At 37.8% G+C, this 24,529-nt stretch overlaps 2 protein-coding genes across 2 annotated transcripts; one reads left to right on the top strand and one right to left on the bottom strand.

The window, feature by feature from the left end:
* Window positions 1-365: 365 nt before the first annotated feature.
* On the bottom strand, window positions 366-1,356 carry LOC132162906 (uncharacterized). Its single transcript, XM_059573120.2, has 2 exons — window positions 951-1,356; window positions 366-859 (listed from the first exon to the last, which is right to left on the bottom strand). Exons 1-2 carry the CDS (start codon window positions 1,354-1,356, stop codon window positions 366-368), a joined length of 900 nt encoding a protein of 299 aa, XP_059429103.2.
* An 8,659-nt stretch (window positions 1,357-10,015) lies between these two features.
* AKINBETA1 (5'-AMP-activated protein kinase beta-2 subunit protein) lies at window positions 10,016-20,377 on the top strand. The gene is made up of 4 exons (XM_059574700.2): window positions 10,016-10,443; window positions 18,877-19,055; window positions 19,188-19,350; window positions 19,895-20,377. Exons 1-4 carry the CDS (start codon window positions 10,222-10,224, stop codon window positions 20,210-20,212), a joined length of 882 nt encoding a protein of 293 aa, XP_059430683.1. The 5' UTR covers window positions 10,016-10,221; the 3' UTR covers window positions 20,213-20,377.
* The last annotated feature ends 4,152 nt before the right edge of the window (window positions 20,378-24,529 follow it).

Below are 24,529 nucleotides of genomic sequence, written 5' to 3' on the forward strand. Positions count from 1 at the left end.
AAACACTAAAATCATCCATAAATACCTCAATGAATTTCTCCACAATGTCCAAAAAAATGCTCATCATGCATCTTTGAAAGGTGGCTAGTGCATTGCATAATCCAAATGGCATCCTTCTATAAGCAAATGTGCCAAAAGGACATGTGAAGGTGGTCTTTTCTTGATCCTCTGGTGCAATTGCAATTTGATTGTAGCCATTGTACCCATCCAGAAAGCAATAGTATCTATGGCCGGCTAACCTTTCTAGCATCTGATCAATTAATGGCAAGGGAAAGTGATCTTTTTGGGTTACCTTGTTTAGCCTTCAGTAGTCAATACATACCCTCCAACCGATGGTGACTCTTGTAGGTACCAGCTCATCTTTGTCATTCTTCACCACTATGATTCCACTCTTCTTTGGCACTACCTGAACCAGACTTACCCATTTGATGCATGCACTTGGCCGGACTTATTCCCTTGATGTCGGCAATAGTCCATCCTAACGTAGTTTTGTGCTTTCTAAGAACTCTCAATAGCTTCTCCTCTTCCCCCAAACTTAAGTTTGCAGCAACTGTCACTGGTAGGGTCTGGTTCTCTCCCAAGTAAGCATATGTTAGATTTTCTGGCAACTGCTTCAATTCCAATTTTGTTGCCTTGACAATAGAAGGGAAAAGAGTAGTGTTAGTAGGCATAAGAGTTTCAAAGGGAGCGGGATACTTACTTGGATGTTGTGGAGAGGACTCAAGAAGGTGCATGGCTTCAATGATGCCATCAGTAACATCTACAAAGTCTGGCTTAATGTCTTGTTGTGTGATACTATAAGTGAGGGTGGCCTCCAATGGGTCCATATGATGGACCTGAAAAACTTTCTCAACAACACCTTGAATTATACATACATTAAAGCATTCTAGATTATCTTAGGGTAATTTTAATGCATCAAATATCTTGAATTCTATCTTTTCACCATTTACCTTCATACTGACAGCACCATTTTTCACACAAATTTTTGTTATCAGCTATTCTCATAAAGAGTCTTCCTAAGATAATAGGCAAAGGCAATGGCATAGGGCATTCTTCCATATCTAACACAATGAAATCAGTAGGTAAAATAAATTGATCTACCTTTATCAAGACATCTTTCGGTATACCTCTTGGTCTTTTAATGCTTCTGTCTACCAATTGTAAGGTGATTGAAGTCGGTTGAAGCTCCCCCAAACCCAGCATCTCATACACATTGTATGGTAACAAATTGACACAAACTCCTAGATCCAGCAATGCACGATCAAAAAGATGGTCACCAATCCTGCAAGGAGTAGTAAAACTACCGGGATCTTTCAGCTTTGGTGGTAGTTTTCTTAACAAGACTACGGTATCCATCTATGCTAAATTATCTACAACCACATAGTTGCACATATGGAGGAAAAAGGGAAATAATACAAGGGTAAGTCCGACGACTTAGTGAGTATAAATGCACATGACGTACCCGTCATTAAATAGTGAACTCAGTTGTTTATAAAGCACATGCAACATTATGAGATGACAGTTTATCATGGATGTGATATAGATATAATATATGCTTATGATCATGAGTAACAGTAATAGTTCAAATGTATGGTCTACCTGAGATGTTACCCCTTCTCAGCAGGGTTGGCGTTGTCTCAAGGGACCTGTAATACACCATCGGTGCTCCGGATATTGTACGCTACCGTACATAACATTAGTGGCATGACCGAGTCCGACCTCGGGTGGCCCAGACCACTAATGATGTCCGTCCTATAGTGACCATTCGTTAGGGAATGGCTGCGCCTTGGTCACGAAACCATTGGATCCAAAGCCCACACACACATACATTTGACCAGAAAGTTAACCTATATAGTAAGCCCATGGCTGTTGTCCTGCACGTACCGGTGTACCATGTTATACGGTTCATATCAGTCTTTTACATGCATAGTTTTACAAGCCTCATCATTATCTTATTAATCAACATACGTTTTCGCAAAAGAGAGTTCACAATAGTTCTATAATATATTTCAAAAGAATTGCAAAATATGCATGTTTGATATATATAAAATAGACGTTCAATACGGGAAAAGTAACAACAAGCATCCATGTGAGTTTGTACTCACCTGGGTCTTAAGGCTCCTCCATAAAATTCCTTTGAGGCTCCATAACCTCGAATACTGATAAAAGACCTATCATTAGTTCTAAATCCAACTTAAACGAACCTAGAACATGAAAGCAGAGGCTATCAGACAATTGGCCAAAGTGGCATTCCCTGGAATACTTCTGAAGTATGTCCGGGTCCGTGGTCGTACGTTCGCCCAGAAGGCTTGTACGTCCGGTCTCGTGGCCATACGTCCGCCCAGAAGGTTCAGGTAGAACCTCATTTGGTTTAACCGTCCTTCTATCCTCCCAAACTGGTTCTAAAGCTACTAAGAGGATTCCTAGGACTACCTATCTCAAAATAATGTCTCCATGCAAAAGGAAATATGCCCAACAAGAATTAAACTCTAACCCATGCTTAAACCAAGATTAAGGCAACAACATAACTAGAAGCTACAAACTACTAACTAAGCTAACTATGAAAAGTATAACGACTAAGGAACAAACTAGGCTTAGAAGATTACCTCATTGAAGCAAAACCTCCAAAAATCACCTCTTCTTCTCCAAGAACTCACAAAACCCACAAAACACTCACACATGGTTATCAGAGAGCTTGGGGGAAAGAATGGGCGTGAAAGGGTTAGGGGTAAGGGGTATTTATAGGTGAGGAAAAGCAGAATTGTACTATTGTCAGCGTACGTACGGTGGTCCCCCAGCGTACGTCCTCACTAAAAACAAGATCGTATGTATGATGGTCCCCCTACGTACATCCGGTCCAACAATCCAAAATTTCCAAAATGCCATTCCAGCTGTCCCTAGTGACCCAAAGTTCAAATTAACCCTCTAACTAAACTTTCTAAGCTTAGTTAATTATTTGGGTCACTACAGCTGCGCTGGTGCGCTCGAGTGGAAATGACTTGCGCTCGAGCGTTTGTCTACAATGCGTTTACAATGCGTTTGAGCACAAGTTGGAAGGATTGAGCGCACGTACGGCTTTTCCTTGCAGCCTTGTGCTCGAGTGCGCTCGAGCATACTGAGGTGCGCTCGAGCTCACTACGCGTGGTGTGTCTAGCAGGAACTGCAAAACAAAAACTAAACATAACTCTTTTTTTTTTTTATTAGATAAATAAAAATAAAAATAAACAAAAATAATAGTTTATAAACAAAATTAAAATGAACAATTCTAACTAAACTAGTAGAAAAATCAAATCAATCTCGACAAAAAATTATTTTCACAAACAAAATAGTTCCCTGACAGTGGCGCCAAAAACTTGTAAGTTTTAAATGTTACTCACAAGAGCACGAGTCGTTTACAAAATAGCTTTTGTAAGTGCAAGGTCGAATCCACAGGAAATTGTGTTTGTGTAAATAAACTTCTATCTAAACTAATTGAATTTTAAACTAGTTCCGAAAATTGAATGATTTTTTATTTGAAAATAAAAGGCATAAACTTAAACAAAATAAAATTAATCAATGGACGAGTGTTAAGGTTTTGGAATCAGGCTCGACAACTCATAGCAACAACTTTCATGTTCATCCATATTTCTCAACGTTTTCAACAACACATTTTATGTATGTTCTATTTTTGCAAAATAAATGAATCAAATCATCCAAAATATCCGTTCTTTGTACAAATCACAAAGTATACCCAAAATAAATTAAATCATCCCATGTATCCATGCTTTGCACAAATCACAAGGGATATCCAACTTAAATCAAATAATCTGATGTATCCTTTGAACAAATGACAATGGATATCAAATATTTAAGCAAATAAACCAAGCAATCAATTAAGAATGATCAACAATTAATTGAACATAAACAAAATAATGAGAAATAAAATTCATATCATTGGAAAAGTATCAATTTACATGAAAATTATCCGTTGCTAATCATTTGTGAGGCTTCATCCTCAACCTTAGTTGGAGATTTAGCTTCTCATGGAATTGAAAGAAAATACAGCCACAATTGAATCCATGGAGTAATGAGAAGCTTACAAAATAAAACCAAAATTGAGAGCTCCTAAAGTAAAGAAAAGCCTACAATTTTCTTGTCTTCTCTGAATTTTCGTCCCTAGTAGGCCCCCTTCTCTTCTGAAATTTCTTTTTCTTTTTATAACTTTATTTATAGGGTTTTTGGGGGTAAAAACGGCGCTGGTCCGTACGTCTAATACATGGCCTGTCCGAACAAGCCTTTGCAATGTTCGGACACCTTTTCTTCTCCTGAATGCGCTTGGGCGGTATGGATGTGCGCTCGAGTGCACATCCGTTCGGACAGGCATTTGTGTTGTTAGGACGTGTGTGCTTCAAAACACCCTCTAGTGGGCACTTGATGCTTCCTTGATGGCTTTCTTCCAAAAAATTGTATTTCTCACTTTAAATCCAGTATTTTCCCTTAGCAACCTTCAAAACATTGAAATTACAAAACTAAAACAAAATGTTAGATTATAATACGACTAAAGGATTAACAAATGTAAATTAGGGGGCTCAAATATGCAATATTTAGCACTCAACAATCCAGGTTCTCCAAATCTGTGGAAAACCTACCATTAGTCCTAAATTCAACTAAAACGAACCTAGAACATAAAAACAGGAGCTATTGGATGACTAGCCAAAGTAGAGTTCCCTGGAACGCTTCAAGTCATACGTCCGGGCTCATGGCCGTACGTCCAGCCAAAAGGTTCAGGTAGAACCTCATTTGTTCCAAATGTCCTCCTATCCTCCCAAACTTGATCTAAAGCTACCAAAAGGGATTTCTAGGACCTCGTATCTCAAAATGATACATTCAGGCATAAGAAAATTTGTTCAACAAAGGTGAAATGCAAAACCAACTTAAATAAAGATTAAAGAGAAACAACTTAACTAGAAGCTCAAAACTACCAACTAAGCTATCTATGAAAAGTACAACATAACAACTAACTAAGGAACAAGCTAAGCATAGAAGATTATCTCCTTGAAGCAAAACCTCCAAGAATCACCTCTCCTTCTCCAAGAACTCTCAACTCACCAAAAACACTCAAGCAACAACTCTAGAGAGGCAATAGAGGCTAAGTGGGGGCAAGGGTCGTGTAAGGATGGGGTATTTATAGGTGGGAAAAAGTTGTGAGCGCTGTAGGGCTGTTCTGAAAAGCTGTGTACGTATAGTACTATTGGGGTGTACGTCCGCATACTGTTTACCCAGTGAACCATAGGCTGCATCGTATGTACGGACATTAACCATTGGTCAACCAAAAGTCAGCATACATCCGGGTGGTCCCGCATGCATACATTAGCAGACTATTTGTAGGCTTCCACGTGGTCCCCCACGTGTACGTACCATTAGAAAGTCCAAATTCCCCAAAATGCCCTCCCAGATATTCCTAGTGACCAAAAACTCAAATTATCTTTCTAACTAAGCTACCTAAGCTTAGTTAATTATTTAGGTCACTACAAAAACATTATAAGAAATGTCATTGAATTAGGCCAACCTAAAACCTAACAAAAGGTAAAATCCACTCCGGGGTAGCTAAACCCTAAAAATCACTATATGTAGATTTCGAGTAATAGACTAGACGATAGTCACAACCTGGAGGACCTCTAAACTTAGTAAGAACAACAAGCCTCCCAGCTTGTCTCCATCCTGACCATTTTCATGGAGTACATTTCCTCACCGACCCTTCAGTAAACTTCTTTCTTCAAGTAATCATGGCAACAATCTTTATGTAAGTGAATGAACAGGCAACACGCTAAATAAGAGCAAAGGGTAGGCCGAAGCTTTATCACATCCTCTTTTTGAACAAACACTCCCAAGACATAGTGCTAGTAGAGAACTATTGAGACTAGCACAGAGAAAAGTATTTCCAAAAAGTCTCTAATGAATAGTGACATGAAAATCATTTTTATAGGAGAATGTTTTACTCTCCACGTCCTAACGGGATACATTTCTCATTAAGATGGGATGAACAAAATCATAGATCTGAAAATTCCACGTCCTAATGAGAAAGCAGTTTCGTTATGACGGGAAGAACAAATGTCACATCTTCATCACATGTCCCGTCCTAACAAACTATATGACGAGAAAACAGGGAGTCCAACATTGGTCCTATTACATGTCCCGTCCTGACGAGGAAACAATAGCTTTAGCTTTAATCCTGTTACATCCCCGTCTTGACGCAACTCCTGATGAGGAAACAGTAGATTCAGCCTCAATCCCGTTACATGTCCCGTCTTGATGAAAGTCATGACGAGAAAACAGTAATCCCCTGTTACATGTCTTGTCCTAATGGTACTCTTGAGGAGGAAATAGTAACTCCTTGTTACATGTCTTGTCCTAACAACACTCCTGACGAGGAAATAGTAAGCTCTTCATACAGTCCCGTCCTGATGGGGTTCGTGATGGGAAAACATAAAATTGTTCAAAAACCCATGAAGACCTAAGTGCTATTTCCCAAAGTTTTAAACACAAAAGAATTACAAGAAATATCATTGAATAAGGCCAAACTAAAACCTAACATTAGACATGGGAATTAAGGGGTAATTGTTGGACCTACAACCTAGCGAATAAGAAAACCTCTAGCATAAAACAAGTAATGCTACAAGTCTCCCTTGAGTCCCTCCAAGAATAATGTGGCTATTAAAATCACAATTGAGCTTGTAATTGATCATTATTGGATTTTGATCAAATGCTGATTTTAATAGCCACATCATTCTTGGATAGACTTAAGAAGGACATAAGAGGGACTTCCAGAATTACTCAGCATAAAACTCATAAACCCGAGAGTATTGTGCTGGCCATCACACCGAACCCATTCCCATGTCACGTCAATAACTGCTCCATAATTCCCAGCACGAGGTAAGAGGCGTGAGGGAGGTCATGTGACATGGAATATTTGTTCCAGGAAAGGTTACCAATGAAAAGGCAATACTATAGAAAAATTTACCATCAAAGGCGACCAACCTCGGGTGAAAGGATAATTTTTGTCTCCTTCCCCTAGCCTCAACTTTTTCTCATTAGCTATTTGTTAACTTAAGCATATGAGCTATCTCCACCGGTCAACTTTAACAAGCTCTTTTGATAATATTTATTTTTTAAAAATAAAATAAAATAAAATTTCAGGCACTATATGATTGATACTGTCACAAGGAAAACCGTTTTAATAAAATATAACATCTTAACCTAGGTTAACAAATCAAGCTCAGTCCAAGTGATATATCATATATGGTTAAGAAATAGGGAAAAGTCCACATCCTCCTCAAACTACCACTCAATTGATAATTGTCCCCCCCAAACTGTTAATTAGGACAATGTACCCCCTAAACTACCAAAAATTTGGCAATGTCCCAGGCCTGTAAAAAGACAAATATGACCACAAATATTTTTCAATAAGACAAAAATACTCCAATAATGTTTTCTTAGTTTTTATTTTTTATTTTAATTTTTAATTTTTTGTTTTTAATTATTTTATTAAGGATATTTTCGACATTGAGAAAACTATTAACAATTTTTGGTAGTTTAGGGAGACATTATCAATTTAATTGTATTTTAAGCGGGAGTACATGAACTTAAAAAGAAATAATCTAAACTTCAAACTAAAATCAAAGCGGTGAAGAAACGAACTAAAGTGAGAATCGTGAATACTTATCACGAGCTTGATTTTATTTTACTCTTTTTCTTCTCTAATTAAACTTTGAACTAAATGTTCAGCTCCATTTTTCAAACAAAAACCGAGATTAATTATTTCCCATAACGTATATAAGCTCTAGAAAATATGCTAGACATTGAGTGGGGTTGACGAGGGTAGATTAGGTAAAGGATTTTATATTCCAGCGTGTTCATAAGAGATAACGTCAATAAAACTATTGGATTAAAGGTATCCTCTTTACATTTTCTACAATCTCTTATCCAGTGTCCATTCATGCTGAGCTGATGCTGCTGTTAAACTACCAAAGTCAATTATTTGACTGCGTTTATGATTGTGATTTTAAAAAATAATTTATATTTAAAAAAATATTATAAAATATAATGCGTTTGACATTACAATATAAAAAAATATGTAAGCCAAAATTATAATTTCACAAAATAAGAATAGTAATTTATATAATACTGGCGTGCATTAACAGTTAAGCACGTCAATTTTATAATATTTATTTTTTACTATTTAAATAGTTATAATTAAATAACACTGACGTGCATAACGGTTTATGCACGTCAATGTTATAATATTTATTTTTTACTATTTAAATAATTATTTAATTATATTTTATAATTAAATAATACTAGCGTGCATAACGCAGTGTTATATAAATCAATGCCCACAAAATAAATATTTAATAAAAAAATATTTTTAACATAATTAGCTTTAAAAAGCATCAATATCAAAAACGAAAATTTTAAAATCATTCAACCTGATCCATAATTAGCTCACTGACACCGCTGCTCTAAGCCTCTAAAGACCTTATCCGTTTTTGTTTTTTTTTTTTTTTGGGCGAGCGTTATCATTGCCACGGAGGATAAACAAACAAAAAAAGCAGGCGAAACATTGCTTCAATGGTGGCGGGTCTTAATCACACACGTGGTCTTCGTTTCCCACGTAAGACAACCTCGTAGATAAAATTTAGTATAAAAGTATTTGCATCTCCACGCGCCTATCCTCACGCTGTAGCCATCCATGAAAGATCCATCCAAATCAGCAAGGGGGCTAGGTACTTTCATTGTTTCTTTTTTCCTAAAAATAATTAACCCCCACTAAAATAGCTTAAAAAATAATATTGAGGATTAAATTTAATTTTGGAAAAATTTCACTTATCTTAAACTTAAATTGCCATGAAATTTGCTAGGACTATATAAATGGGACGGTTATAACATCTAATTGCTAACTACATAACTGCTTTTGGTAGACAGTTATAAAAAACTGCTAATCTCCTAAGAAGTGACGATTAGCAGTTTTAAGAGTAGAAAAAAACGGTTAATATAAATATATATTATACCTTCTATATTAAAACAACGCCGTTATGGTGTTTAAAACCAAAATGCTGTCGTTTTAAATACGAGTTAGGAATAAAGTTTCATTATTTTTTAGAATACTTTTACCCAAAATTATTTGAATAAGCCCAAAAAATATGCATTATGAAGGTCCAAAACACTTTAAAAAGCTCATATAAAAAAAGTGGCTATAGCCACTAACCATTGGTTATAAAAGAACTGCTAACTGCCGTTATATAAATCCAATAACCGTATTAAGCCATTGCGGTTAGCGGTTTTAATCAATAACAGATAATCTCAACCGCTTGTATACCCCTAATATTTGCAATATTAATTTAGAATTATCAAAATTTGTAATATTGCTATCTCATGTTTCAACTCCTTTTAATTTTACATATTAGTTACAATTTTCTGATAAATTAAAAAATACACAAGATAATCTGTTTTTTAAATTAAAATAAAAAAAATAAAATTTCGTAGTGTGAATTTAGGTTCTTATTTTATTTTACTTTATTTTTGGTGTTTCAATTAATGTTAATTTGTATTTTTTTTTTTACTGAAATATAAAAAATATTCCACTTGTTTACTTTATGATTTATTTCTAAGCCCTAACAATATGGATATAATTAAAAAGAGAAAAAAAAACTGAAAAATAAAATATTAACATTACATTTTATTAAAAATAAGTTAAAATTATCATTACAAAGGTCAATGAATCAAAAGACATTCAGAACAAGCTGTATGTAAAATGCGCTCCCCCGTTGCATGCGGATGTAGCCAATTGGAGCGTGACTGAAAAACAGCGAGTGGGGCAAAGAAAATAGGAATTTTGAATTAAATTAATTTGAGTTTTTATCCATTAGCGTACGGCTTTGTTGTCTGCGCAATAAAGCTCAGAGGCCAGCGCTACGTACAAGTAGGCACGTTCCTTGGGTCCCGTAAATAAACCCAACTTCAGCGTCATTTTGAAAAACCCCTTTCTAAAACATTTTCTTGCACCCCCGCCACCTCGCTGCAACCACCTTCCCCACCTGCATTTCCTCCATCTCTCTCTCTCTCTCTCTCTATACATTCATATATGTATGTATGTATGTATGTATAATGCATATATAATATACGTGGAAGATTTACTTGTGTCTTTGGTGGATCTGTGAGAGTGTTTTTGCTGGCGAAAGAGCGATGGGAAACGCCAACGGGAGAGAGGAAGGAGGCGGTGGGATTGGGAGGGACGATGATGATTCGTTATCAGGAAGAAGATCCAACGGTGAATCGGGGGTCGGTTATAACCACGCGCCCAATTCGCATCCGCCAGTGCGCCTGGCGTCGTCGGATTCGATGGGCAACAACACTCCTCCTCAGAGCCCCGGGCGCTCTCGATCCCCCATCCTGTTCGCTCCTCAGGTGCTCTCAATCTTTCCCCTCCTTTCATAATTTATGTTTGTATGTGGCTATGTATGTATATACACGCACAACGCACATTGGGCCTGTGAATGCAACAATTTGAATGAGATTTTTTTTTTTTTTTGTGCTTCATTGGATTTGGAAGTGCTTACAATCACAAGAGAAATTCAAAAAAAGAAAGAAAAAAAAAAAACGAAGTTATAATATCTTATTTTCTCTTGCTTGCTTATTTGGGAGACAGTGGAAGGAAAATAAATGAAAGAAAATATGGGTTTGGTAACTTTTGTTGTTGCAGATAATTTGCTCTCCATAACTCATTTACTAACCAAACAATAGAAAAGAAGGCAAAGTTCAAAATTTTTATCTTCTTTTCCATTCTCTCGTGGTAAACCAAACAGAGTGTTAGTTTACGAGGTCACAAATTTAGCCATTGGGGTATGAGTAATACTTTTGTTGGTTACGTGCATCGTTTTTTCTTTTTGCTTTTTGTGAGAAAAACAAATTTAGTTTATCATGTTTTGATCACTTTATTTTTATCTTTTTGTAGTCAGCAGCTGGTACATTTAGAATTTTGATGATTTGTAGTTTAAATACTTGTATGTAATTTGTGGGAGTTCCAATAAGACATATGGATTTTGGAATCTACAACTTGGCAAAAGTTTGATAATAGATGCGTGAAGATGTAATTTTAAAGATTATAGTAGTTTGGTTCTTTTTTTTTTTTTTTTTGGATAAAGTTTGGTTCTTTTTTTTTTGAATAAGCTAAGTATTATATCCAATAGAAACTGTACGAAAGTACAGGGGCATACCCCATCAAAATGAAAACTCGGTCTAGTGGGCATACCCTTGTAACCGCAACACAAAGGAAATGAAAATTGCAATAACTCTATCGAAACACCTCATCCAAGATTCCTCACGATCTTTGAAGCCATATATCTTTCTGAAATGGTTCAAGACCATGGAAGGTATCAATTCTAGCCTTAACACAGAAAATAATGTCCTAAATGACACAATCGTGTTTAGTTTTTTTGTGGGAGGTTCTTGCTTTCCTTTCTCTTTGTTAAATCACCTCTTTTCCCATACGTTTAAGTTGATAGGAAGAGGTAAATTTAATCCCTTAACCATTATTTTAACACTCTCCCTCATGTGTGGGTTCAGTGAGACCCAACATATGGAATATTTAATTGAAATGGGAGTGAATTGACAAAGTCAAGCTTTGATCCTATGACTTTTGGCTTTGATACCATGTTAAATTGCTGGTTATTCCAAAAGTTTATGGAATATACCGCTACAACAAACATTAATTTGCATGTTAGGGTATAAAGGGACTTGCCTTTAAAACTGCGTGACATCCACTCTACATTGTCTTTCTTGCTACTTGGAGACCACCCAATGTTGCACTTATCACAAAGAAGGCATCAGATTTCTATTGAAAATGGCATTAGTGTGGACAAGGATGGCTGGAAATGAATAAGCATAATGGTGTTGAAGTACATATTACTTTTTTTTTTTATTTTTTTTAGAAAGGGAAAACATTTCATACTCATTCATTGATAAAAGGTCGCGAGCAAGAGTTCTTACAAACAGAGCAAAAAGTTTTGAAGCAAATCATAGTCGAAGCTAAAGTTACAGTCATCAACCAATCAAGCCAAACAAAGGCAACAACATCCGCTAACCCATGACTATTTATCAGGTTTAAGATCAGATCTACACCAAACAGACACCATTCAATGCATAGGTAGCACTTAATCCTCGGCCCTGAGAGCAAAGACTTTCATGCCGAAACTCATCCTCCTCGACCCTATCGCCAGGATAACGTTCACATCCACAACCCAAAGGTCTGGACCAAAAGCAAAACGGGTAGATCATAGAGGGAGGACAAAGCCTGATTACAAACAAAAAAAATAGAAAAGAAAAAATGTACAGGGAAATAAAATAGGAAAGTAAAAAACAAATACATGAAAAAAGGAAATACAACAAAAGGAAGCTCACAATATAGGGAAAATAACAAGAGAAGCACACAAAGCGGATGATAGCAGCCGGAAGAAGGCCGATTGCGTGCTAGCTGGAAACCGACGCAAAGGGTGGCGTTAGAAGCTCATCACTGGGGGACACGTGAAAAGACCCGGCAACTGACGGTGGACGGCAAAGCAGGCGTGGAGGAGATCAGCGGCGCACTCAAAGAAACTAGGGGGAGAGTTTGAGTGAATCTCCAAAGAGTGGCACCCACAAAGTGTGCCAAACAAGCAAAAACAAGAAACAAACACAAACACAATGAGAAGCCAACGACAAAAAGGAAAAAAGTCATAGAAACAAACCACAGCCGGATCGATGAATTCGATGCGAAAGGTGGGATGGACATTGACGGATCCAGAGAGCAGGAAGGCGGGGCACGCGTCGAGGTGGGTCAGACAGAGGAAGGGAGATCGAGCTAAGGCAAGCCGATTCAAAGCCAAGCCCGACCTAGACAAAGCGCGGCAGAGATAGATGGTGGTGGAAAAAGACGGCACAGTGGAGAATGGCTATGCGGGCACAACGGCAAAGGAAGACGGGTAAAACGCCAGAGAACAGGACAAAAAGGAAAAGGGGCGGCACAGAAAGAAGATAACTGCACAAGCCGAAGGGGGAGGGAGGAGGCAATGGAGCTAGGGGCATCAAGTAAATAGGCTAACTCACCATGCAAAGGGGGCGAGGGGAGGAGGGAGGCATCCAACGGCCGCCCCTCCTCCCCAAACCTGGGTTTACCTTACGTGTGCGGCGCTCTAGAGAAAGAGCTAGTACATGCATATTACTTCTACAACATGAAGATGTGGTTGACCATTCATATGCAAAAATTTAGAAAACAAAAATTAAGGAAGAATAAAGGAAGGTGGAGTTGACAAGTGTCACAAATTAATCTGTTTGGTAGCTTTAATGAAATGATGTGTGTCGATATGGTTACTTTTCCATTTTGTGCATTCTGTGCAAGCCAGGTGTAATACAATAGGAGTTGGATGTCTCTCTTTAAAATGGGATCTCCATTTGTTAGAATGGTAGCAATATTCAACAAATCAACTTAATTGATTTGGCAAAATTCACGTGGCATACTTGTTGGTGTCTAAAATGTCTACTGCATATTGCAAATGGGCACTCCATTTGCCCATTTGGAATGTCAAGTATAAAATATGCTATGCTGGAACCCTTTGTCAACAATGTAATAATCTTCACTTCGTATTCTTCCTGAAATTTTGTGACGTCTGTCCTGAGAAGTTTGCAAGTGAAAGCTGAATAATCCTCACTTATAAATATTTGGGAGGTTCATCTCAGCAGTTGGAAAAAGTAATCCTCCTTTAGCATCAGTTTTCCTGCATGCAAAATATGTTTTGGGGTTGTTGAAATGAAGAAATATACCTTTGTTCTTCTAAAAAGACATGGACAAGCACATTAACAATCAATGTGGTCTTATTATCAAGTTTCACTCTAGTGTAATAAAGAAAGACAACCATCTTGCCGTATGCACCGATTTTTTTGGAGGTTGACTAATGTAAAGAGACTATCAAAAGTCAACTCAGAACTTTGCCATTGACTTACCTTTGTGTCCCTCAGTTTTTTTTTGGATAAGTTGTATTTATTAGATATTATATGCAATTGTGCCTAGGTTGGTCTTTGTGCTTTTAATAATATTTTGATTACTTAAAAAAGATGCAGCAATTAATGGTCATTATTTGCACATGTCATGTATGTAGTTGTATAGATTACATGTTATCCTCTCGAGTCATTATCATTTTATTTTTGTAGGAAGTGGTCAAATAGACCATCTCATGTGATCTTTAAAGATCTTGTATTTAAGAGGGTACCATGAGTCTCTCCCCTGGTCCTTTGGAGGTTTTGGCCTATGAATACTATGATAAAATTTTATTGCATTGATCCTGAACAGACATCGTTAAATTCATCTCTTCCTGCTCAAAGATTTTTAATTTGTGATCAATTTGAGAGTACATGTGAGCTTCGAAGAGGAGAATGATATGTTTTTATCCTTATTGCTGCTTCCATTAATTTGACTTCCATTCCTCAACTGAAGTGGTGTGGCTTGGCTGGGAAAATAAAACAGTACAGTATGTGTTGGGTGGGGGGGAAGATAGGGAGAGGGAGAGAAAGAGCTTTACCTGTTTGGTTATTTTTCCTTTACTCTTCCCAATTGCATGAGATTCAGAAGGGAAAGTGTATGCCAGTCAATCTATTTGTGGTTTGTTTTTAGTTTCTGGTTTGGTGTTAGTAAATTGATTCATATGTTTATAATGTCGTATATCAAATCACTTTTTGATTATTTAAGGAAAAGGTGAAGAAGGAAAGCAAAATTATGACTCCGTCTATAACTTTTTTCAGACCATCTAGCACTCTAGCTCTAAGGAAGTCTTGGATTAGGCCAGTCACACAATTTGGCTCTGAATTTTGCTCTATATTTTGTTGTATTTATCACCAAAACAAACATATTGAGACAAAGAAGCACTAGGAGTCAGCATGGAATACGTCTGCATTTAAGGACATCAGGTTTGACTTCTTTAATATATGTTTGATATCATCTATAAAATCCAAAGATTGTGAAGATGTATTACTTGGTACCAGGATGCATATGTAAAGTTGGTTACTGATAAAGGATGTTGACACAGTGTCAATCCGATGATCTGACTTAGTATTAAAGATGGTTGATCGCATGTTGAAATGTATAGGCAACAAGTTAATGTGCAAAGCTTTGAGGGGTTGAACTTGTTCTCAAGGTGATGATCTAACATTAGGCATAGCAATAAAGATGGTTGATCCCATGTTGATGTGTATAGGCAACAAATATCTACAAAGCAATGAGGCATTGAACTGGTTCCACTGTATTGCAACCCAACTTTGAGATTCTCTTCCTCTGTTTTTAATATTTTATTTTCCAATCAATACCCATATTCATGCAGACTTTGAAACAAAGAACACTTAATGAGTATTAAGAATGACATACTTGGCACTTTAATTTGGATTACTAGGATTTCTCTTGGTAGATTTACTAAAATTTGGTTGAGAAATGCATTCTAAAACTTAGGTGCTTTTAGATTATTTTTAGTCTTAGGGCCTGTCAAATATATTTTAGTTTTTGTAGAACCTTACCTAATTGTAAAGAGAAATTTTTGATGTGTCAGTGTAGTAACAAGATAATGTTTTGTTTCCTACATTCAAGCCCAAAAAACATAACTGCTAATGCACAGGGCTTCATAGATTGCTATTATTTCCAAATTGTTTTGAATCATGACCTGAGAGTTTATGCACATACATGGTGCTTGCATGTGCAAGTGGTGCAAAAGGAAATTAAGGTGTGACGTAGTGATACGATGGAACGTTTTGCACCAGCCCTTAGTTCACTCCTTTGGGGTTGTATTGAAGTGGTAGGCTTCCCAAGGCCTTGGAATGTGAGATGGCCTTAGTAGAGCCTTAGGAAATCCACAAGAGGTTTTTAAGGTATAAATAACAGTAAACGAACAAATAAAACAAAAATAAGAGAAGAAAAGAAAAAAGAAGGAGAAGAAGAATGCATGAGAAGTGGATGCTAAGTCCTGTGGGGAATGTGGAGCAAGTGGAATTGTTAGCCGGTATTTTAGGGTGTGGGGCAGTTACGTTGCCAGTGAAGTACCTTGGTCTCCCGTTAGGAGGCTCTTATAAGTCCAAGCATATTTGGGATGGAGTTATCGAGAAGATAGAACATCGGTTGGCCAGCTGGAAAAGATTGTATTTGTCGAAGGGGGGTAGGGTTACTCTTATCAAGAGCACTCTCGCTAACTTGCCCACTTATTACTTGTCTTTATTCCCTATTCTGGTGAGTGTTGCTAAGCGCATTGAGAAATTACAATGCAATTTCTTATGGGGTGAGATAAGTGAAGAGTTCAAGTACCACTTGGTGAAGTGGTCGCAAGTCTGCACTCTGATTAAGGAAGGAGGGTTGGGTATTAGGAATATATTGGTGTTCAATTGCGCTCTTTTAGGGAAATGGTTGTGGCGATATGGGTCGGAGAGAGATGCTTGGTGGAGAGTTGTGGTAGATTCGAAGTTTGGGAGCTTATGGGGTGGGTGGTGTTCTGTTGAGCCTAGAGGAGCGTTAGGGGTGGGATTATGGAAGAATATTAGAAAAGGGTGGAAAACTTTCAAAGGTGTTACGAGATTTGTAGTGGGGGATGGGACAAGGGTTAGCTTTTGGCATGATTGGTGGTGTGGAGATACAACTCTCAAGATAGCTTTCCCGATTCTTTTTAGTATTGCTTGTGCGAAGGATGCCTTAGTTGCGGATAATTTGGAGATGCTAGGTGGGTCCATTCAGTGGAATGTGAGTTTTTCTAGAGAGGCTCATGACTAAGAGGTGAATGTCTTTGCCTCTTTCTTCCAGGTGTTGCATGAAGCTAGAGTGAGACGATGGTTTGAAGATAGATTATGGTGGAATTCCTCCATTAGAGGAACTTTCAAGGTCAAGTCTCTCTTTTTCTCCTTGGCGTGTTCGGAAGGGAGGAGGTTTCCCTGGAAGAGTGTGTGACGGACAAAGGCTCCTCCACGGGCAGGTTTCTTTGCGTGGTCGGCGGCTTGGGGCAAAATTCTGACCTTAGATAACCTCAGGAAGCGACATGTGATTGTGGTGAACAGATGTTGTATGTGTAAGAAGAGCGAGAAGACGGTGGATCATCTTCTTCTTCATTGTGAAGTAGCGTCTGCTTTGTGGAGTGCATTTTTTGGTCGTTTTGGGTTATCGTGGGTGATGCTTGGATGGGTTATCGAGTTGCTAGCCTATTGGTGGTCTTTTGGAAGGGGGCGGGGGGTGCCGCGGTCTGGAAGATGGTGCGTACTTTTTTTTTTTTTTTTGGTGTTTATGGAGAGAGATAAATAATAGGTGCTTTGAGAACTTGGAGAGGTCCTTCGAGGACATTTTATCCTATTGTTTCCATACTTTGTATCTTTGGACTGTAGCGTTTGTTTTTCCGGTATCGATTAACTATGATGATTTCCTTGTACGTTTTTCCCCTTCTAGTTAGGTGATCCTCTTTGTATACTTCTAGTGTACTTTGGCACGCCTTACGCTTTTAATAAAATCTACTGATTACTTATCAAAAAAAATAATATATGAGAAGTGGACTGGGAGGAGGGAGGGGAGTCCTTGGACATTTGGACCACAAACCTGTCAAGAGCTGTCTGGAAGTTGAAATCCTTGGGTTTCACTTTCCTGGAGTTTTTATTATGAAATTTAAAGGAAATAAGATCTATTCTCTTGTTTTCTTTTGTATGTGGGCCTTCAAATAATAAGAATATTTGAACAGTACATTGTGCTTCACATAGCTTTTAAGTACACAAGTTAGAAGCAATATATGGAATGGTGTCGTTGGACACATTTGGACCACAAACCCTGTTGAGAGCTGTCTGGAAGTTGAAATTCTTGGGTTTCACTTTCCTGGAATTTTTATTATGAAATTTAAAGGAAATAAGATCTATTGTCTTGCTTTCTTTTGTATGTGGGCATTCAAATAATAAGAATATTTGAACAGTACATTGTGCTTCACACAGCTTTTAAGTACACAAGTTAGAAGCAATATATGGAAACATATCTTTAACTACCGATGACACACAGAAATGAGGCATTTGCTTATATTTGTTCAGGTTTTAACTGGTATGAAAAGGTCAAATATTATGAAATCTCAATGAACTAGATTTTAAATCTTTGCATAACATGATGGGCCAATCAATCTTAATTAGAAATTGGAGGGCTTCATGACAAAATTCACCTGTTCCAATTCAATATAATTCAATGCTATTGGACTAGTCCTGTATTTGAATTTTTATGAAATTATAATTATGATTAATATACTCCTCAGGCTGACTGCATATTGTATGAACTTTCTTTATCACAGCATGGACAGTTTCACTTATCACTAAATGTTTATAAATTTTTTAAGTTTATGGATCTTTTGGATGATTGTAGCTCAAGCTGAGCTAAAATTTTGAAATCCACTAAGATTGGGTTGAATGTAAATTTCAATTTCCAGTCAGAACGTCGATCCTTCTTTATGTTTCTGTGTTTTAAAATGGTCTAATTTTTACATGATATCTTGGATGCCTTGGATGTTATTCGAAGTACGGACAAACTTAGTAGTATTTGATATTTTAGGGATGCGTGCTAGTGCACAATTGCTCACATGCATGCGTATTTTGGTTGATTCCTAGTGTGTGCTAGCTGCAGTAATTTTGTAAGCGACCCATTTTTGCTTGTGGTGGAGAATCTGCAGATTAAACTATGTTCTTGGAATAGTCAGTTCTACTGTGAAAATGATGAGACAATAGTAAAAAATCTGAATGTTGTTTTGACACTGTGAACTAAGGAGCTTTACAATACCCTTATTATTCATTCAAACTGATGGGTTGTCTTCTGTGCATTTGCAGGTTCCTCTAGCTCCCTTGCAGATGGCTGATGGGCCTCCCCTTTTCAATAATATCTGGCAGAATGAGTCTCAGGGAGCTGTTAATCATCCTCCTGAGCCAGGAATCCCCACCATGATTATATGGAACTTTGGTGGTAACAATGTGGCTGTGGAGGGATCTTGGGACAACTGGACAACTAGGTAAACTAAAGTCACTTTTTGATCATAAACATTGACTTTATCCTATCTGGTAAAACTATGAAATGCCATTTTTGGCTTAAAATATACCATGTATGTACAAAGTGTGCTACACGTACTTACTTCTTTTTGCAGGAAGATGCTGCAGAGATCTGGTAAAGACCACTCAATTCTTATGGTCCTTCCATCAGGTATATACCATTACAAGTTCATTGTTGATGGTGAATGGAGATATATCCCTGATCTTCCTTTCGTAGCTGACGAAATGGGCCATGTTTGTAATCTTCTTGATGTTCATGTAGGTGTCTTGCTTACCCTTTATTTTGCATCTATATTCTCCTGTATTTTTTTTTTTTTTTTCCGAGAGAGAGAGAGAGAGAGAGAGAGAGAGAGGAATTTTATGCAAGCATGTACATCAGCTGCTTGTGATGATCCGAATGCCATAAGTGGAAGTGGAACTTACATGCAGACACAGACACATATATATGCTGTAGTAGGGTAATCAACTCTTACTTTGTAACCATAATAGTAGTTCCACTAAGCCATTAATTTATGTAATAGAAATCAATTATCTGGATCACCATTACTTTATCCATTTTTCGTAACAACTAGGAAAATGTAACAATTTAGTTTGTTAGTTTATTCAAACAGACAGATTTCATTTCTTTGGACTCCCAATCAAACAACTTTCACTATATGACTTCACTTTCTTGGACTTTTTTGAAAGATAAAAAAAAAAAAAACTGATTTCCCATGAATTGTGTGGTTCAAGATTGAATTTTGCATACGCCATCATTATGATCATCTAATTGTCCTCTGTTAGCTTTTGTTGTTTTGTGCAGGATTATGTGCCTGAAAACTTTGAGAGCGTCACTGAGTTTGAGGCTCCTCCATCACCAGAATACAGCTACACTCAGGCTTTGCCGGCGGAGGAGGATTTTGCAAAGGAGCCATTGGCTGTTCCACCCCAGCTGCATCTAACTGTCCTAGGTATGGAGAACGCAGATGAGGCTTCTTCTTCCAAGCCTCAGCATGTTGTGCTCAACCACCTCTTCATGGAGAAAGGATGGGCCTCCCAGTCTGTGGTTGCCTTGGGGCTAACCCATAGGTTCGAGTCCAAATATGTAACAGTTGTCCTCTACAAACCACTCAAAAGGTAAAACTGCCACTTTTCAAGCTCAACTCTGTAAAGGAAAAGATCATAAATGCTTTTAATGTTAATTATGAAGGTATGTCTGTTTATAGAACAGCTCGAAACTTAACTCACAACCATGTTTGTTCTGCATGCAGCAAAACGTTAATTTCAATCATTTGCTTCTTTCTTATTTACATTTCACATCTACTCTTTTTTATCTTTTTGTTTTTGGGAAAAGATCAAATTAGCTCCCTTTTGCTTTGCTCCATTATTAAAAATTACTCTTTGAGTTTTCAATATTATCAAATAGATGTCTACAGTTCAAGTCATTATCAAATAAATCATTTGGTTCATATTCTGCCAATTTTCTAACTCTTGAAATGTCAATTATGTCCTAAAGAAAGCTAAAACAATGCAAAAATATAACCCAAAAAAAAAAATCAACCGCCCCTTGCAAAGGGCATTATGGATCATAGAAGGGGTAACCAACCCCCTCCACGGTTTGAGACGTACCTTGCACCAACACTTGAATTCTTTTCTGCATGGTTACATCTATAGTTGTTACTATTTCTCTTTTTTATTTTTTTATTTAATTTTTTATGCATTTGGTTTGCCAAGAATGGTGTTGACAGATAGTAAAATGTAATAATAGAAGATAGAAGAGGAATTGGGAATGCTTCTAAACACAAGGTTGGTAGCGGCTCACTTGATGAGGCGGTGCGCACGAAAGTTTGCACTTCTAGAAACTCTTGTAACATTCCAAACTTGAAAATGTAGTTTCAATTGAATGTCGGCAATGATTAGAGCAATGGTCCATTCGGTGAAGAAATTCTGATTGTTTATAGCTAAGGTGGAAACCAAAGAGTCACCTTCAATCAACAAATTGTTGCAGCCTTATAAGATAGCAAGATCTATTCCTGTAAGAGCAGACATGGATTTTCCCTTGCTCACATAAGTGGAAAGCAGTTTTTTGGTGAATGCTGAGATGATGTCACCCGATGAGTTGCTTAGGACAGCAGCAGTGACTGAAAAATAAACATTAGTAGCAACATCAAAGTTAATCTTCATAGAACCTGTAGGAGGAGGAAGCCAAATAGATTGATCAAATGAAGATGCTTTCCAAGCTTGGAGATGTGTCCGGATGACATTAGAGATGGACTTCAAAGTGTTAGAGACAACCGGGGTGATATGTTTGTGAATCAATTGGTTACGGGCAAACCAAATCTGGTCTAGAACAATCATTGCTGTCAATTGGAATTCAAAAACATCCTTAAAGGGGATGCCAAGCATAGAGTGAGGCCTAAGCAAAATTCTAATCCATGAGGGAATAAAAATATTGCTAAAGGCAGTAGTATCCAAGGGCCATTTTTGGTTTCTCCAAATAATCTTGGCAAAGGGCATTACCATGGCAGAGAGGGCATTCCCACACCTTCGGATCTGAATGAGAGACAAATTTCCCAATGTTTTCTCTAACATAAAGGGCATTCCAACTCAGTTTCCAAAGGAACTGCTTGTGTCTATGTTGGAGTTTTAGGCTCCAAAGAAGGTTCCGGTCATCGTGGTCTAGGGGAGGAGTTCTGGAGTTTTGTGAATGAATAAGCAATTCATTGGCTGATTTGGCAGAGAACTTTGCTGTGGGGGAAGGGGCCCCAATTAAATTGACATTTCTAATGGAAAAAGGGAGATGGAGGTTGAGAATTTGGGAGGCTGATAAGGGGTCGAAAAGTTCACAGATAAGAGAGGAATTCCAAGAATTGATATTCCTATCTATAAGGTCTGAAACATTGAGGTTAGGGAGGGGGGAAATGGAAAGAGTTGGGGGTAGAGTTAAAGCCAAGTAAGGAAGGGATCCATGAGGAAGACCAAATGTTGAGATCCAAGCCTGTAGAAACTGCCCAGCAAGCCCCTTTCTCGATAACAAGTCTATTCTTGAGAATACCTTTCCAAAGCCAAGAGGACCCATTCTTGATAGGAGCATCCAAAAAATTGCCATTGCCCAAATATTTAGCTTTTTAAGCCCCAACCCACAAAAGATCTTGATTGGAGTAGATTTGCCAACTCAACTTTGAGAGGAGGGCGCTGTTATGGAACTCCATAGATCTGATTCCAAGACCCCCCAAAGATTTGGGGGTGCAAATGCTTTTCCAAGACAAGAGAGTGAGATTCTTTTTCTTATCAAGTGGAAAGCCCCACCAACATTTCCTCAACGTAGAATCAAGTTCAAGGCAAAAGGATTTGGAAAAAAGAAATAAGGACATAGTGTGTGGGAATTGCATAGGCCACAGTTTTGATCAAAGTTGTTCTATCGAGAGCAACTTAGATTTCCAACCAGAGATGCGGGAAGAGATCGTGGATTTAAGATCTTCAAAAGCTATATTCTTATTTCGATGAAGAAAAAGAGGAATGCCAAGGTATCTTGATTTAGTGGTCCTGTGATTGAGGTTGAGGGTAAAGCAAATGGAAGCAAGCTTGAATGGGAGGGCCACAATTTTTGCTAAAGAAGATGGCAGATTTTTCAAAGTTAACCTTTTGCCCTGACCAAGAGGAATAAGAATCGAGACTTTTTTTGATAGATGCGGCTTTTGAATTTTTTGCTCTCGAGAAAATCATGAGGTCGTTAGCAAAGAGAAGGTGTGAAATAGGATGGCTGAGTCTTGAAATCTTGAGACCATGAATGAGACCCCAATTTTCTTCTCTAAGGATGAGCCTAGAGAGAATTTCCAAACCCATGATAAAAAGGAAAGGTGATAGAGAATCGCCTTGCCTTAGTCCATGGGTAGGAGAGAATTTTCCAAATGGGGACCTATCCAAAAAAAATAGAAAAAGAAGCAGTGGATAAACATTGATGGATCCAATGCATCCAAATGGAGTTGAACCCCCCAGTAATTTTAAAATCTTGATAAGAAAAGGCCATTCCATAAAGTCGAAGGCTTTTTCCATGTCAAGTTTTAAGGCCATTAAACCTCCATTGCCTTTCTTATTCTTTAGAGAGTGGAAACTCTCATGTGCCATCACATTGTTGTCTTCAATGAAGCGGCCTTGAATGAAAGCCAATTGGTAAGGAGAGACAAACTTGTGAAGAAGGGTTTTGAAGCGGTTTTGCCAAAATTTAGGATATGATCTTGTAGTTAAAATTTACGAGGCTAATGGGACAAAACTGGTTCACTCTAGAGGGATTGTCAATCTTAGGAAAAAGAGCAATGTTAGTGTGATTAAACTCTTTTAGAAGGAAACCTCCTCTAAAGAAAGATTGAACAAAAGTAACCACACGAACCTTAACTATAGGCCAATAAGATTTGTAAAACAAACCAGTCATTCCGTCTGGGCCAGGAGCTTTATTAGGACCTAATTGGGAAATGGCTTGGTAAATTCCTCTCTTCAGGAATTTTGCAAAGCATAAGATTGTCTAAGTCAGAGATAATAGGGGAAACCAAATCAGCAAGACCATCATTGATCATAGGGTTAGTGGAAGTAAAAATGGAACGAAAGAAATCCACAAAGTTGCTGCCAATATTTTCTCTATCATTAAGAACCATACCATCAACAGTTTTGAGAAAAGAAACAGAGTTATACCTCCTACAGTTTATAGTAGAAGCATGAAAAAATTTTGTGTTGAGGTCACGACAAGTCAACCATTGCTCCCTGGATTTTTGTTTTCATAGGATCTCCTCTCTAGCAAGTTGTTCTTGAAGGAGATCATTTTCAATTCCCAAGTTCTTATCAGAGGGAGGAGTTTGTTGAATTTTATCCAAGTCTAAGAGAATGGAAGTGATTCTGGATTGAATCTTCCCAATGCGATTTCGATTCCACTCAGTAAGAGCTCTCTTAGTATTCTTCCATTTTTGGCAAAGGGTAAAAGCAGGAGAACCATCAACAAATGCATGCTAGGCACCAGCAACCACGTCATAACTGGAAGAGTCTCTGATCCAAAACGCTTCAAAAGAAAAAGGCTTGGAGATATGGAAGTAATTACCACCGGTTTGGAGCAGGATTGGATTGTGATCTAAAGCCACTGCTGGAAGGTGTTTGATGATAACATTCGGAAAGATGTGGACCCAAGATTGGTTGGCCAAACCCCTATCCAATCTGTGGAACCATCAACAAAAGAATGCTAGGCACCAGCAACCACGTCATAACTAGAAGAGTCTTTGAACCAAAAAGCTTCAAAACGAAAAGGCTTGGAGATATGGAAGTAATTACCACCGGTTTGGAGCAGGATTGGATTGTGATCCGAAGCCGTTGCTGGAAGGTGTTTGATGATAGTATTCGGAAGGATGTGGACCCAAGATTGGTTAGCCAAACCCCTATCCAATCTTTCTTTGATTTTAGCTCGTCCATGTCT

Source organism: Corylus avellana, chromosome 8 (assembly GCF_965113065.1).
Source record: "Corylus avellana chromosome 8, dhCorAvel1.hap1.2, whole genome shotgun sequence".
Classification (NCBI taxonomy): domain Eukaryota; kingdom Viridiplantae; phylum Streptophyta; class Magnoliopsida; order Fagales; family Betulaceae; genus Corylus; species Corylus avellana.

What these genes read in the sequence shown, in the direction of transcription:
- LOC132162906 (XM_059573120.2), bottom strand. Translation starts at nt 1,356, where the DNA reads ATGGATACCGTAGTCTTGTTAAGAAAACTACCACCAAAGCTGAAAGAT. An exon ending in ATGGTGCTGTCAGTATGAAG is followed by an intron (nt 860 to 950) that starts GTAAATGGTGAA and finishes GTATAATTCAAG; the next exon opens with GTGTTGTTGAGAAAGTTTTT.
- AKINBETA1 (XM_059574700.2), top strand. Translation starts at nt 10,222, where the DNA reads ATGGGAAACGCCAACGGGAGAGAGGAAGGAGGCGGTGGGATTGGGAGG. An exon ending in TGGGACAACTGGACAACTAG is followed by an intron (nt 19,056 to 19,187) that starts GTAAACTAAAGT and finishes TTCTTTTTGCAG; the next exon opens with GAAGATGCTGCAGAGATCTG. An exon ending in GTAATCTTCTTGATGTTCAT is followed by an intron (nt 19,351 to 19,894) that starts GTAGGTGTCTTG and finishes TGTTTTGTGCAG; the next exon opens with GATTATGTGCCTGAAAACTT.